Here is a 14,078-nt window from a genome sequence, read left to right as displayed (position 1 = left end):
CATAGTTTGTGCTCCAGTGAATGATGAGAGTCAAACCTTAAGTACTGATCAGTATGTGTAGGTTTACGGTAAACATCAACAATCGAATGTCCCCCATCACCAATTGCAATTTCACAGTCTAAGAATAACCTGTCATTTTCCACATCCTCCCTGGTGAACTTGATGTGGTTGTCCAGAGTTAATGTGGTCGGTGAAACGTGGTACATCCTGAGATTTAATTTTAACCCAGTTGTCATCCACAAATCTGAACCAGTGGCTAGGTGGTGTCCCTGGACAGGACATCAGAGCCTCTTCTCCACTTCCTCCACGTACAAGTTGGCCACTACAGGTGAGACTGGGGAACCCATAGCACACCCACGCCTCTCCCTATAGTACTGACCCCTGTATGTGAAGTACGTGGATTGAAGACAGCTTCAGGAGCAGACACACCTGGTCACTCGATGGTGTTTTAAGCCCCCAACGTACTCTTCCAGGCAGCACTGCATGGAAGGCATTCCCAGCCCCCAACAGTTTCATCCAATCAAAATGTTTTTAAAAAAAAAGACATATGCTTTGAAATATAGCCAACACTAGCTGCTAGGGATTTTCTTTGCTGAACGGACACCTCAGCTAGCTATAAATCATCAATTAACTCGTTGTATTCTGTTTGGTACAAACCCCAATTCCAGTGAAGTTGGGACATTGTGTAAAACGTGAATAAAAACAGAACACAATGATTTGCAAATCCTTTTCCACCTATATTCAATTGAATACACTACAAAGACAAGATATTTAATGTTCAAACTGATAAACTTTATTGTTTTTTTGCAAATATTCACTCATTTTGAATTTGATGCCTGCAACACGTTCCAAAGAAGCTGGGGCAGGGGCATGTTCACCACTGTGTTACACCACCTTTCCTTTTAACAACACTCAATAAGCGTTTGGGAACTGAGGACACTACTTGTTGAAGCTTTGCAGGTGGAATTCTTTCCCATTCTTGCTTGATGTACGACTTCAGTTGCTCAACAGTCCGGGGTCTCCGTTGTCGTATTGTGCGTTTCATAATGCGCCACACATGTTCAATGGGAGACAGGTCTGGACTGCAGGCAGGCCAGTCTGGTACCCTCACTCTTTTACTATGACGCCCTGCTGTTGTAACACGTGCAGAATGTGGCTTGGCATTGTCTTGCTGAAATAAGCAGGGACGTCCCTGAAAAAGACGTCGCTTGGATGGCAGCATATGTTGCTCCAAAACCTGTATGTGCCTTTCAGCATTAATGGTGCCTTCACAGATGTGCAAGTTACCCATGATGCTATGGGCACTAACATGCCCCCATACCATCACAGATGCTGGCTTTTGAACTTTGCGCTGAGAACAATCTGGACGGTCCTTTTCCTATTTAGCCCGGAGGACACGACGTCCATGATTTCCAAAAACAATGTGAAATGTGGACTCATCAGACCACAGCACACTTGTCCACTTTGTGTCGGTCCATCTCAGATGAGCTCGAGCCCAGAGAAGCCGGCGGCATTTCTGGGTGGTGTTGATATATGGCTTTGGCTTTGCATGGTAGAGTTTTAACTTGCACTTGTAGCTGTAGCGACCAACTGTGTTAACTGACGATGGTTTTCCCAAGTGTTCCTGAGCCCACGTGGTCATATCCTTTACGCAATGATGTCGGTTTTTAATGCAGTGCCGCCTGAGGGGTCGAAGGTCACGGGCATTCAGTGTTGGTTTTGGGCCTTGCCGCTTACCTGCAAAGATTTCTCTGGATTCTCTGAATCTAGTGATGATATTATGGACTGGAGATGATGAAATCCCTAAATTCCTTGCAGTTGTACGTTGAGAAATGTTGTTCTAAAACTGTTGGACTATTTGCTCACGCAGTTGTTCACAAAGTGGTGAGCCTCGTCCCATCCTTGATTGTGAACAACTGAGCCTTTCGGGGATGCTCCTTTTATACCCAATCATGACACTCCCCTGTTTCCAGTCAACCTGTTCACCTGTGGAATGTTCCAGACAGGTGTAATTGAGCATTCCTCAACTTTCCCAGTCTTTTGTTGCCCCTGTCCCAGCTTCTTTGGAACGTGTTGCAGGCATCAAATTCAAAATGAGTGAATATTTGTAAAAAACAACAAAGTTTATCAGTTTGAACATTAAATATCTTGTCTTTGTAGTGTATTCAATTGAATATAGGTCGAAAAGGATTTGCAAATCATTGTATTCTGTTTTTATTCACGTTTTACACAACGTCCCAACTTCAGTGGAATTGGGGTTTGTATTTCCCTTGTGTTAGCATACTTTTCCCGATTCCTTGCCAGGCTTCCGAAAAGCGCCCTCTGGTCCAAGGTTCTATCGCTCGTTTGTCCTGTATGTAGGGGTACATCTTGAAAAAAGTTCTCTTCGATTGCCCTTTGGCTCATTATCCTCCTGCTTGTCATGTTTGCTAGTAGCAGGTGCTGCTATGCTTGTGCTAGCTAGCTGCTGCTCTTCTGTCCCCTTCCTTGTTGGTGTTCCGAAATTACCATGGCTTTCTTAAGGTTCGGCTGGCCTGCTGGTCTGAAAAAACTAAACAAATTTGACTGTCTTTTTTGACATTTTTTAATCAATGGCTTTTGATAGGGTAGGCGGCTAGTTGTTGTGAGTCTAATATCGCGGTAAGGTTAGCTCCTGTGACGTGGCGTGCACTACGTGACTTGAGTGATTGACGTCTCTCTCGCTCTCTCTCTCTCTTTCTATTTAAGAAAAAATAGCCGGTTTAAAATGCATCAAACGTAGGCAAACAATCGATTTACGAAAAACGTCAATGGGAAATAATAGAGTGACAGAACAGATAACACTAAATATTAGAGAAAAGGTTTTTACAGATTTTTATAGTGACGACAGAGGTGGCGGAGCCAATCAAATAGGTGCCAGTTCAAATCTGGGAGGTCCTGGAGCGCGCTACGGCTTGCTCCAGTACAAAGTAAGCCATGCTCTACCTCTTCGGTGGCTCAGTTGAGTTGTGGTGTTCCTCAAGGCTCAGTTCTTGGCCCCCTTCTTTTTTCTATATACATGCTGCCCCTTGGCCAGGTCATCAAAATCACGATGTGCTCTACCATTTTTATGCTGACGACACTCAGTTATACATGCCACCAAAACCCACTGATCCTAGCACCCTATTAAATCCCACAACTTGCCTCTCTGACATTAAATCCTCGATGTCCAAAAATTTTCTTAAATTTAATGATGATAAGTCTGAGGTCATTCTGTTCAGTCCCGAAAATTCCATCAGTCCGTTTACTACTAATCTTGGTGGTCTGTCAAGTGGTCCTAAGTAGGATGCTATGACTCTTGGGGTAATATTTGATGCTAACCTAAGTTTTGACAATTAAATTAAACATGTTATTCAGTCATGCTTTTTCCAACTCAAGCTAATCTCCAAAATTAGGTCATTTTTATCAACTGCCGATTTGCAAAAAGTTGTACACGCTTTTATCTTTTCTTGGCTCAACTACTGTAATGCATTTTATTCTGGTATCAGCAAGGCTCCCTCCACCGTCTGCAGTTGGTACAACATGCTGCTGCTCGGCTCATTACCGGGACAAGGAGGCATGACCATATCACTCCTGTGCTTGCCTTCCTACACTGGCTCCCTCTTATATTTCGAATTGATTTTAAAATTTTACTGCTCACTTTTAAAGCTTTAAATGGTCTTGCTCCTTTATACTGTTGTGATTTATTGACTTGGTATGTCCCCCCTCGACCATTAAGGTCTGCAGATGGAGCCCTGCTAGTTATTCCCAGGTCTCAGTTGGTTACAAAGGGTGATCAGGCTTTTGCTGTTAGAACCCCCACACTATGGAGCTCTCTTCCTGCTGAGTTAAGACGAACTAAATCTCTAGCTTCTTTTAATCTCGTCTCGAAACTTTTCTTTTTATGAAAGCTTTTACAAATGTTTGATATTTCTTTTTATTTTTGCTGTTTTTATTTTACACTTAGTTGATCTTACTCTTATTCCTTCCTTGTCTGGTTTTATGTTTTATTTTGTGACGCACTTTGTAACACTATTTTAGAAAAGTGCTGTATAAATAAAATTATTATCATTATTATGAACTGATTCAACCTTCTGTGATTTCCTTACCTGGATTATTCAGCATGTATAAAGATGCTTACTAGCTGTGTTACATTTTTATGCCATCTTTCCATGTACCTCCTCTCATTCTGAGTGATGTTTCCATATTGAAGTTTCCTCACAGTGGCCTCTAGGACCTTGTTGGCATCATTGGCAAAGTCCAAGTCCCTGACCTCAGACAGGGGCACACATACAATGGCAAACGCCTCTTTGTCCTCTTTTGTGGAACAGGTGCCAATCTATGGCAGCAGAAAGGAGAAGGTTCAAGAAGACGCATGCATATTTAGGTTGTTTAAGCTTTCATTTTCGTGTGTAGGTGTGACAGTGTGTCAACCTTGAGCATGACAGGTCGTTCTTCCTCTGCATCGATGGGGATGTTGGTGCTGGTCACCCAGGTGTTGGTGCACAGATGTCTGAGCCTCACATAGGAGTTTCTGAGGATTAAGGTTTAAAACACAACAACTGGCAGTTGATATAGTTTCAAACACATCACATTTTACATCGGTCATTTCAAACTGTCTCATTACTGTATCGTAGCTCACCTATAAATTGAAACCCTTATCTATTATGAAATTTTATCGACACTAAACCTGACAAGTACTGTTTGCAATTCAGGTGCAGAGTAACGATTACACCACTTTGAGTTTTCAACAGACTCCATCAGAGTTACAATTGCTGCAGTCTTCTTGACCTTGCTTGACAGACTGACCTGGGGACGAGGCAGTCAGCCCTCTGCAGAGTGGTGGCATCCAGTTCAAACAGGGAAGCGATGTCATTACCATGGGGGACAGACACCAGTGTCAAGGCAATCCTCTCTGCAACTTGACGCTTCCTCTTAGGGAACACGGCATCTGTCTCACTCTGCAGCACCCAGGCATGCACAAGCAATACGCCCATTCATGCACACATGCACGCACACACACACACACACACACACACAATCTTCAAACTCTTTTTTGACACTGTTTTCATTAATGCATAGTGAAAACAATTGCAGTAAGACATGCTCATTGATGAAAAACCAGCCACATATTACACAGTCTTATGCAGTCTAAGTGACATCGCTTCATCATTTTCTTTTTTTTTCCACTTTTTTTTCTGCTCATGGAACACCCCCCCCCCTTTTTTTTTTTCTCACCAATTGTACCCAGCCAATTACCCCACTCTTCCGAGCCGTCCCGGTCACTACTCCACCCCATCTGCTGATCCAGGGAGGGCTGCAGACTACCACATGCCTCCTCCCATACATGTGGAGTCACCAGCCGCTTCTTTTCACCTGACAGTGAGGAGTTTCACCAGGGGGATGTAGCGCGTGGGAGGATCACGCTATTTCCCCGAGTTCCCCCTTCCCCCTGAACAGCCGCCCCGACCAACCAGATGAGGCGCTAGTGCAGCGACCAGGACATATACCCACATCCGGCTTCCCACAGACACAGCCAACTGTGCCTGTAAGGATGCCCAACCAAGCCAGAGGTAACAAAGGGATTCAAACTGGCGATCCCTGTGTTGGTAGGCAATGGAATAGACTGCTACACAACCCGGACGCTCAGCTTCATCATTTTCATATATAATTCAATCACATTTCCCAAACAATTCTCAAACATTTTCCTGGGGGGGTGTAAGTAATCATCAATTAAAGTGATTCTACTGAAAAGTGGAAATAATCTGTTATTTTTGCACTAAAGTCTCATGTTTTGCTCAACAGTTTGGCTTTTTACTGTCTTCCAATAGACCAAACATGGATAAGCAAGTACTGATATATGAACTCTGTTGATAAAATCTGTTAGTGAAGAAAGACTTGACCAAAATAAACATCTCAAGGAATTTGAGCTGGAAAGTCGTGACTTTTTTCCAGTGGCATTTTAGACATTGGTGTGTAGCTCGATAGATCTGTACTTCATTGTCCTGCAAGAGGAGAGTTGTTCTCACCCTCTGTACAGAGCCTCACAAACAGTGATATACATATGATATACATAGACAATAGAGAGACAACAAAAAATTAACACAACAGTTTAGAAATTCAATGGCAGAAGGAACAAAACTCAGCTATAAGCTAAACCATCCAGATGCAACAGATAATGGCCCAGCACGGCACAAGTTAACTTCCCCCAATGTTCTCTGCATGGCAACGCCAGCACGGCACAAGTTAACTCCACCCAATGTTCTCTGCATGGCAACACCAGCACGGCACAAGTTAACTTCACCCAATGTTCTCTGCATGGCAACACCAGCACGGCACAAGTTAACTTCCCCAATGTTCTCTGCATGACAACACCAGCACGTCACAAGTTAACTTCCCCAATGTTCTCTGCATGGCAACACCAGCACGTCACAAGTTAACTTCCCCAATGTTCCCTGCATGGCAACGCCAGCACGTCACAAGTTAACTTCCCCAATGTTCTCTGCATGGCAACACCAGCACGTCACAAGTTAACTTCCCCAATGTTCCCTGCATGGCAACGCCAGCACGGCACAAGTTAACTTCCCCAATGTTCTCTGCATGACAACACCAGCACGGCACAAGTTAACTTCCCCAATGTTCTCTGCATGGCAACGCCAGCACGGCACAAGTTAACTTCCCCAATGTTCCCTGCATGACAACACCAGCACGGCACAAGTTAACTTCCCCAATGTTCCCTGCATGGCAACGCCAGCACGTCACAAGTTAACTTCCCCAATGTTCCCTGCATGGCAACGCCAGCACGGCACAAGTTAACTCCACCCAATGTTCTCTGCATGGCAACGCCAGCACGGCACAAGTTAACTTCACCCAATGTTCCCTGCATGGCAACGCCAGCACGGCACAAGTTAACTCCACCCAATGTTCTCTGCATGGCAACGCCAGCACGGCACAAGTTAACTTCACCCAATGTTCTCTGCATGGCAACGCCAGCACGTCACAAGTTAACTTCACCCAATGTTCCCTGCATGGCAACGCCAGCACGGCACAAGTTAACTTCCCCCAATGTTCTCTGCATGGCAACGCCAGCACGTCACAAGTTAACTTCCCCCAATGTTCTCTGCATGGCAACGCCAGCACGGCACAAGTTAACTTCACCCAATGTTCTCTGCATGGCAACGCCAGCAAGGCACAAGTTAACTTCACCCAATGTTCCCTGCATGGCAACACCAATACGTCACAAGTTAACTTCACCCAATGTTCCCTGCATGGCAACACCAATACGTCACAAGATAACTTCACCCAATGTTCCCTGCATGGCAACGCCAGCAAGGCACAAGTTAACTTCCCCCAATGTTCTCTGCATGGCAACGCCAGCACGGCACAAGTTAACTTCCCCAATGTTCTCTGCATGGCAACGCCAGCACGGCACAAGTTAACTTCACCCAATGTTCTCTGCATGGCAACGCCAGCAAGGCACAAGTTAACTTCCCCCAATGTTCTCTGCATGGCAACGCCAGCACGTCACAAGTTAACTTCCCCAATGTTCTCTGCATGACAACACCAGCACGTCACAAGTTAACTTCCCCCAATGTTCTCTGCATGGCAACGCCAGCAAGGCACAAGTTAACTTCCCCAATGTTCTCTGCATGACAACGCCAGCACGGCACAAGTTAACTTCCCCAATGTTCTCTGCATGGCAACGCCAGCAAGGCACAAGTTAACTTCCCCAATGTTCTCTGCATGACAACGCCAGCACGTCACAAGTTAACTTCCCCCAATGTTCTCTGCATGGCAACGCCAGCACGTCACAAGTTAACTTCCCCCAATGTTCCCTGCATGGCAACGCCAGCAAGGCACAAGTTAACTTCCCCAATGTTCTCTGCATGACAACACCAATACGTCACAAGTTAACTTCCCCCAATGTTCTCTGCATGGCAACACCAGCACGGCACAAGTTAACTTCCCCAATGTTCCCTGCATGGCAACGCCAGCACGTCACAAGTTAACTTCCCCAATGTTCTCTGCATGGCAACGCCAGCACGTCACAAGTTAACTTCCCCAATGTTCCCTGCATGGCAACGCCAGCAAGGCACAAGTTAACTTCCCCAATGTTCTCTGCATGACAACACCAGCACGTCACAAGTTAACTTCCCCAATGTTCCCTGCATGGCAACGCCAGCACGGCACAAGTTAACTTCCCCAATGTTCCCTGCATGACAACACCAGCACGTCACAAGTTAACTTCCCCAATGTTCTCTGCATGACAACACCAATACGTCACAAGTTAACTTCCCCCAATGTTCTCTGCATGGCAACGCCAGCACGTCACAAGTTAACTTCCCCAATGTTCTCTGCATGGCAACGCCAGCACGTCACAAGTTAACTTCACCCAATGTTCCCTGCATGGCAACGCCAGCAAGGCACAAGTTAACTTCCCCAATGTTCTCTGCATGGCAACGCCAGCAGGTCACAAGTTAACTTCCCCAATGTTCCCTGCATGGCAACGCCAGCACGTCACAAGTTAACTTCCCCCAATGTTCTCTGCATGGCAACGCCAGCACGTCACAAGTTAACTTCACCCAATGTTCCCTGCATGGCAACGCCAGCACGTCACAAGTTAACTTCACCCAATGTTCCCTGCATGGCAACACCAGCAGGTCACAAGTTAACTTCCCCAATGTTCCCTGCATGGCAACGCCAGCAGGTCACAAGTTAACTTCCCCAATGTTCTCTGCATGGCAACGCCAGCAAGGCACAAGTTAACTTCCCCAATGTTCTCTGCATGGCAACGCCAGCAGGTCACAAGTTAACTTCACCCAATGTTCCCTGCATGGCAACGCCAGCAAGGCACAAGTTAACTTCCCCCAATGTTCCCTGCATGGCAACGCCAGCAGGTCACAAGTTAACTTCACCCAATGTTCCCTGCATGGCAACGGGAAGCCTCTGTGCTTCAGCCAGTCTTGCTTCTCACTCTCCTCTCATCTCAGCTCCTGCGGTGAGTCACCTCACAGGCTTAGCATCGGCGAGTGGAGCAGACAGCACGTCTGACTCCCCTCCTTCTCCTGCCTCCCCTCTCACCCCCCTCCCCCCAAACACATACACACACACACACACTCACCCAGACGTTATGTAAGGAGCCCCCTGACTGTCTGAGAGCCAGCATGTGCAAGCAAAAATGTGTGAGTCTGAGAGGAGTTTGTGTGCGTTCCTCACAGTGGCAGAATACAAATGTGGAAGGTAGCGAAGAACCGAGAAAAATGTCTGCATATAGATGCAGAGCTGAGAGAGTCTGGCAGACTGTGCATGTGCGCAAGTGTGTGTGTGTGTGTGTGTGTGTGTGTGTGTGTGTGTGTGTGTGTGTGTGTGTGTGTGTGTGTGTGCAATCGTAGTTTGTGAGTGAGATGGAACGGGTAGGATTGCGTAACTGAAGCAGAAGGAGAAAGGGGCCTGAAGCTGGGCACAGACATTGCAGACGCTGCAGAGATAAACTTTCAGCTGCATGTTTAAACCCCCTGTTGCTCCCCGGATCCTCCCGCCTCTCTCTTGACAACATGCGAGTCCATCAGGCGACTGGCATTCACCTCAGCTCTGGTGTAAAACTCCACAACCATTTTCATTGCTCCAAGCAGCAGATGACATGAATCATAAACATCCGACAGGATATTAGAAAAGACACACATCTGCCCAGAAAGATGTTAGACACTGCAGAGAACGTGTGTCAGATTGTGTTGTGCTTGGTGTATCGACTCACCTCTCCCTTCGTTTTAGTTTCCACACTGTCATTTTTGAAAAGAGGGTTCACCTACAGGGGAACGGATTGGTCAGTGAACTGTTGAGGCCTCGATGCTAAACAATATAGAAATGGTTTCACTTCCAGATACCTTAGGCAATCAAATCTACTGTTTCATGAACACCTCTGCTGGATGGAGGAGCCAGGCGTGATATCAGTGGAAATACTGCCATCTACAGTTTACCAAGTAAACTGCCCCCACCATGCTCAGCATGCTGTAACTGTCCAGAAAAAGGTCGGTAGAGGAAAGAGAGGAGCATCTACCTCAGCAGCCAAGTAGTTCCCTGTAGCAAGGTGTTTGAAGCGGAAGAGGCTGTTCCACTGGCCAGCGCCTCCTCTGCACGGGTCATAATGCACAACCTGCCGAACAGACACACAACCACGACTGAGACATTCTGACATAACGTATGAAGACTTGCTGATACTTTTCTTCTTTTTTTTTATGGATTTCCCCCCCTTTTTCTCTCCAGTTGTACCCGGCCAACTACCCCACTCTTGCGAGCCGTCCCAGTCTCTGCTCCACCCCATCTGCTGATCCGGGGAGGGCTGCAGACTACCACATGCCTCCTCCCATACATGTGGAGTCACCAGCCGCTTCTTTCCACCTGACAGTGAGGAGTTTCACCAGGGGGACGTAGTACGTGGATCACGCTATTCCCCCAGTTCTCCCTCCCCCCTGAACAGGTGCCCCTGTGGGTGGGTAGTGTTGTTCTCTACGTGTGTGTTCACTCCATGTTGTGGGTGTGTAGTGTTGTTCTCTACGTGTGTGTTCACTCCATGTTGTGGGTGTGTAGTGTTGTTCTCTACGTGTGTGTTCACTCCATGTTGTGGGTGTGTAGTGTTGTTCTCTACATGTGTGTTCACTCCATGTTGTGGGTGTGTAGTGTTGTTCTCTACGTGTGTGTTCACTCCATGTTGTGGGTGGGTAGTGTTGTTCTCTACGTGTGTGTTCACTCCATGTTGTGGGTGTGTAGTGTTGTTCTCTACATGTGTGTTCACTCCATGTTGTGGGTGGATAGTGTTGTTCTCTACATGTGTGTTCACTCCATGTTGTGGGTGGATAGCGTTGTTCTCTACATGTGTGTTCACTCCATGTTGTGGGTGTGTAGGGTTGTTCTCTACGTGTGTGTTCACTCCATGTTGTGGGTGTGTAGTGTTGTTCTCTACGTGTGTGTTCACTCCATGTTGTGGGTGGATAGTGTTGTTCTCTACGTGTGTGTTCACTCCATGTTGTGGGTGGATAGTGTTGTTCTCTACGTGTGTGTTCACTCCATGTTGTGGGTGGATAGTGTTGTTCTCTACGTGTGTGTTCACTCCATGTTGTGGGTGTGTAGTGTTGTTCTCTACATGTGTGTTCACTCCATGTTGTGGGTGGATAGTGTTGTTCTCTACGTGTGTGTTCACTCCATGTTGTGGGTGGATAGTGTTGTTCTCTACATGTGTGTTCACTCCATGTTGTGGGTGGATAGTGTTGTTCTCTACATGTGCGTTCACTCCATGTTGTGGGTGTGTAGTGTTGTTCTCTACATGTGTGTTCACTCCATGTTGTGGGTGGATAGTGTTGTTCTCTACGTGTGTGTTCACTCCATGTTGTGGGTGTGTAGTGTTGTTCTCTACATGTGTGTTCACTCCATGTTGTGGGTGGATAGTGTTGTTCTCTACGTGTGTGTTCACTCCATGTTGTGGGTGTGTAGTGTTGTTCTCTACATGTGTGTTCACTCCATGTTGTGGGTGGATAGTGTTGTTCTCTACAAGTGTGTTCACTCCATGTTGTGGGTGGATAGTGTTGTTCTCTACATGTGTGTTCACTCCATGTTGTGGGTGTGTAGTGTTGTTCTCTACGTGTGTGTTCACTCCATGTTGTGGGTGGATAGTGTTGTTCTCTACGTGTGTGTTCACTCCATGTTGTGGGTGTGTAGTGTTGTTCTCTACATGTGTGTTCACTCCATGTTGTGGGTGGATAGTGTTGTTCTCTACGTGTGTGTTCACTCCATGTTGTGGGTGGATAGTGTTGTTCTCTACGTGTGTGTTCACTCCATGTTGTGGGTGGATAGTGTTGTTCTCTACGTGTGTGTTCACTCCATGTTGTGGGTGGATAGTGTTGTTCTCTACGTGTGTGTTCACTCCATGTTGTGGGTGTGTAGCGTTGTTCTCTACATGTGTGTTCACTCCATGTTGTGGGTGGATAGCGTTGTTCTCTACGTGTGTGTTCACTCCATGTTGTGGGTGGATAGCGTTGTTCTCTACGTGTGTGTTCACTCCATGTTGTGGGTGGATAGCGTTGTTCTCTACGTGTGTGTTCACTCCATGTTGTGGGTGTGTAGCGTTGTTCTCTACGTGTGTGTTCACTCCATGTTGTGGGTGGATAGTGTTGTTCTCTACGTGTGTGTTCACTCCATGTTGTGGGTGTATAGTGTTGTTCTCTACATGTGTGTTCACTCCATGTTGTGGGTGGATAGCGTTGTTCTCTGCATGTGTGTTCACTCCATGTTGTGGGTGGATAGTGTTGTTCTCTACGTGTGTGTTCACTCCATGTTGTGGGTGTATAGTGTTGTTCTCTACATGTGTGTTCACTCCATGTTGTGGGTGGATAGTGTTGTTCTCTACATGTGTGTTCACTCCATGTTGTGGGTGGATAGTGTTGTTCTCTACATGTGTGTTCACTCCATGTTGTGGGTGGATAGTGTTGTTCTCTACATGTGTGTTCACTCCATGTTGTGGGTGGATAGTGTTGTTCTCTACATGTGTGTTCACTCCATGTTGTGGGTGGATAGCGTTGTTCTCTACATGTGTGTTCACTCCATGTTGTGGGTGGATAGCGTTGTTCTCTACGTGTGTGTTCACTCCATGTTGTGGGTGGATAGTGTTGTTCTCTACGTGTGTGTTCACTCCATGTTGTGGGTGGATAGCGTTGTTCTCTACATGTGTGTTCACTCCATGTTGTGGGTGGATAGTATTGTTCTCTACGTGTGTGTTCACTCCATGTTGTGGGTGGGTAGTGTTGTTCTCTACGTGTGTGTTCACTCCATGTTGTGGGTGTATAGTGTTGTTCTCTACATGTGTGTTCACTCCATGTTGTGGGTGGATAGTGTTGTTCTCTACGTGTGTGTTCACTCCATGTTGTGGGTGTATAGTGTTGTTCTCTACATGTGTGTTCACTCCATGTTGTGGGTGGATAGTGTTGTTCTCTACATGTGTGTTCACTCCATGTTGTGGGTGGATAGTGTTGTTCTCTACGTGTGTGTTCACTCCATGTTGTGGGTGGATAGTGTTGTTCTCTACCTGTGTGGGTCTGCATCCATCTCCCTGTGTTGTGTGGATGTGTGTTCCTGCTGAACTTTTTGAGACTTCACGTTCATAACACTCAACAGTCCAGCTGACTTGTCTCTGGTCCAGTTGTGTTCTGTGAGTTGTGTGCAGCGCGGTGCATGTGGCTCCTCTAGGGGGCGTGCTACTCACCTCTATTTCCCACAGGGCGTTGGAGCTGGTGGCCGAGGTGGCGGACTGCCTCAGCGTGGTCCTGAGAAAGACGTGCTGCTGCTTCTTGTACTCGTCACAGGTTAGAAACTTCTCCTGCTCAGCGTGGAACAGCCGAACCACATCACCCTGACAGGGAACACACACAGATGCACACACACAAACACACACCCATACACATACACACACCCATACACACACCCATACACACACACCCACACACACACACACCCATACACATACACACACCCATACACACACGCACACACACCCATACACACACGCACACACACCCATACACACACCACACACACACCCATACACACACCACACACACACCCATACACACACACACACCCATACACACACGCCCATACACACGCACACCCATACACACACACACCCACACACACACACACCCATACACACACAAACACACACACACCCATACACATACACACACCCATACACACACGCACACACACCCATACACACACCACACACACACCCATACACACACACACACCCATACACACACGCACACACACACCACACACACACCCATACACACACACACACCCATACACACATGCCCATACACACGCACACCCATACACACACACACCCACACACACACACACACCCATACACACACAAACACACACACACCCATACACACATCACACACACACCCATACACACACACACACCCATACACACACGCACACACACCCATACACACACCACACACACACCCATACACATACACACACCCATACACACACGCACACACACCCATACACACACCACA

The 14,078-nt window shown here is 46.8% G+C and overlaps 1 protein-coding gene across 1 annotated transcript in view; it reads right to left on the bottom strand.

Moving 5' to 3' along the window:
* Positions 1–14,078, bottom strand: part of itpr2 (inositol 1,4,5-trisphosphate receptor, type 2) — a 159,517-nt gene that overhangs the window by 110,358 nt on the left and 35,081 nt on the right. Inside the window, exons 8-13 of the mRNA XM_056281998.1 lie at positions 13,250–13,396; positions 10,055–10,150; positions 9,752–9,802; positions 4,807–4,958; positions 4,432–4,531; positions 4,176–4,336 (exon numbers count right to left, since the gene is read on the bottom strand). Coding sequence (XP_056137973.1) covers positions 4,176–4,336; positions 4,432–4,531; positions 4,807–4,958; positions 9,752–9,802; positions 10,055–10,150; positions 13,250–13,396 — 707 coding nt within the window. The remainder of the gene's footprint in view (positions 1–4,175; positions 4,337–4,431; positions 4,532–4,806; positions 4,959–9,751; positions 9,803–10,054; positions 10,151–13,249; positions 13,397–14,078) is intronic.

Source organism: Lampris incognitus, chromosome 6 (assembly GCF_029633865.1).
Source record: "Lampris incognitus isolate fLamInc1 chromosome 6, fLamInc1.hap2, whole genome shotgun sequence".
NCBI lineage: Eukaryota > Metazoa > Chordata > Actinopteri > Lampriformes > Lampridae > Lampris > Lampris incognitus.
This window is presented reverse-complemented; position numbering and strand designations above follow the sequence as displayed.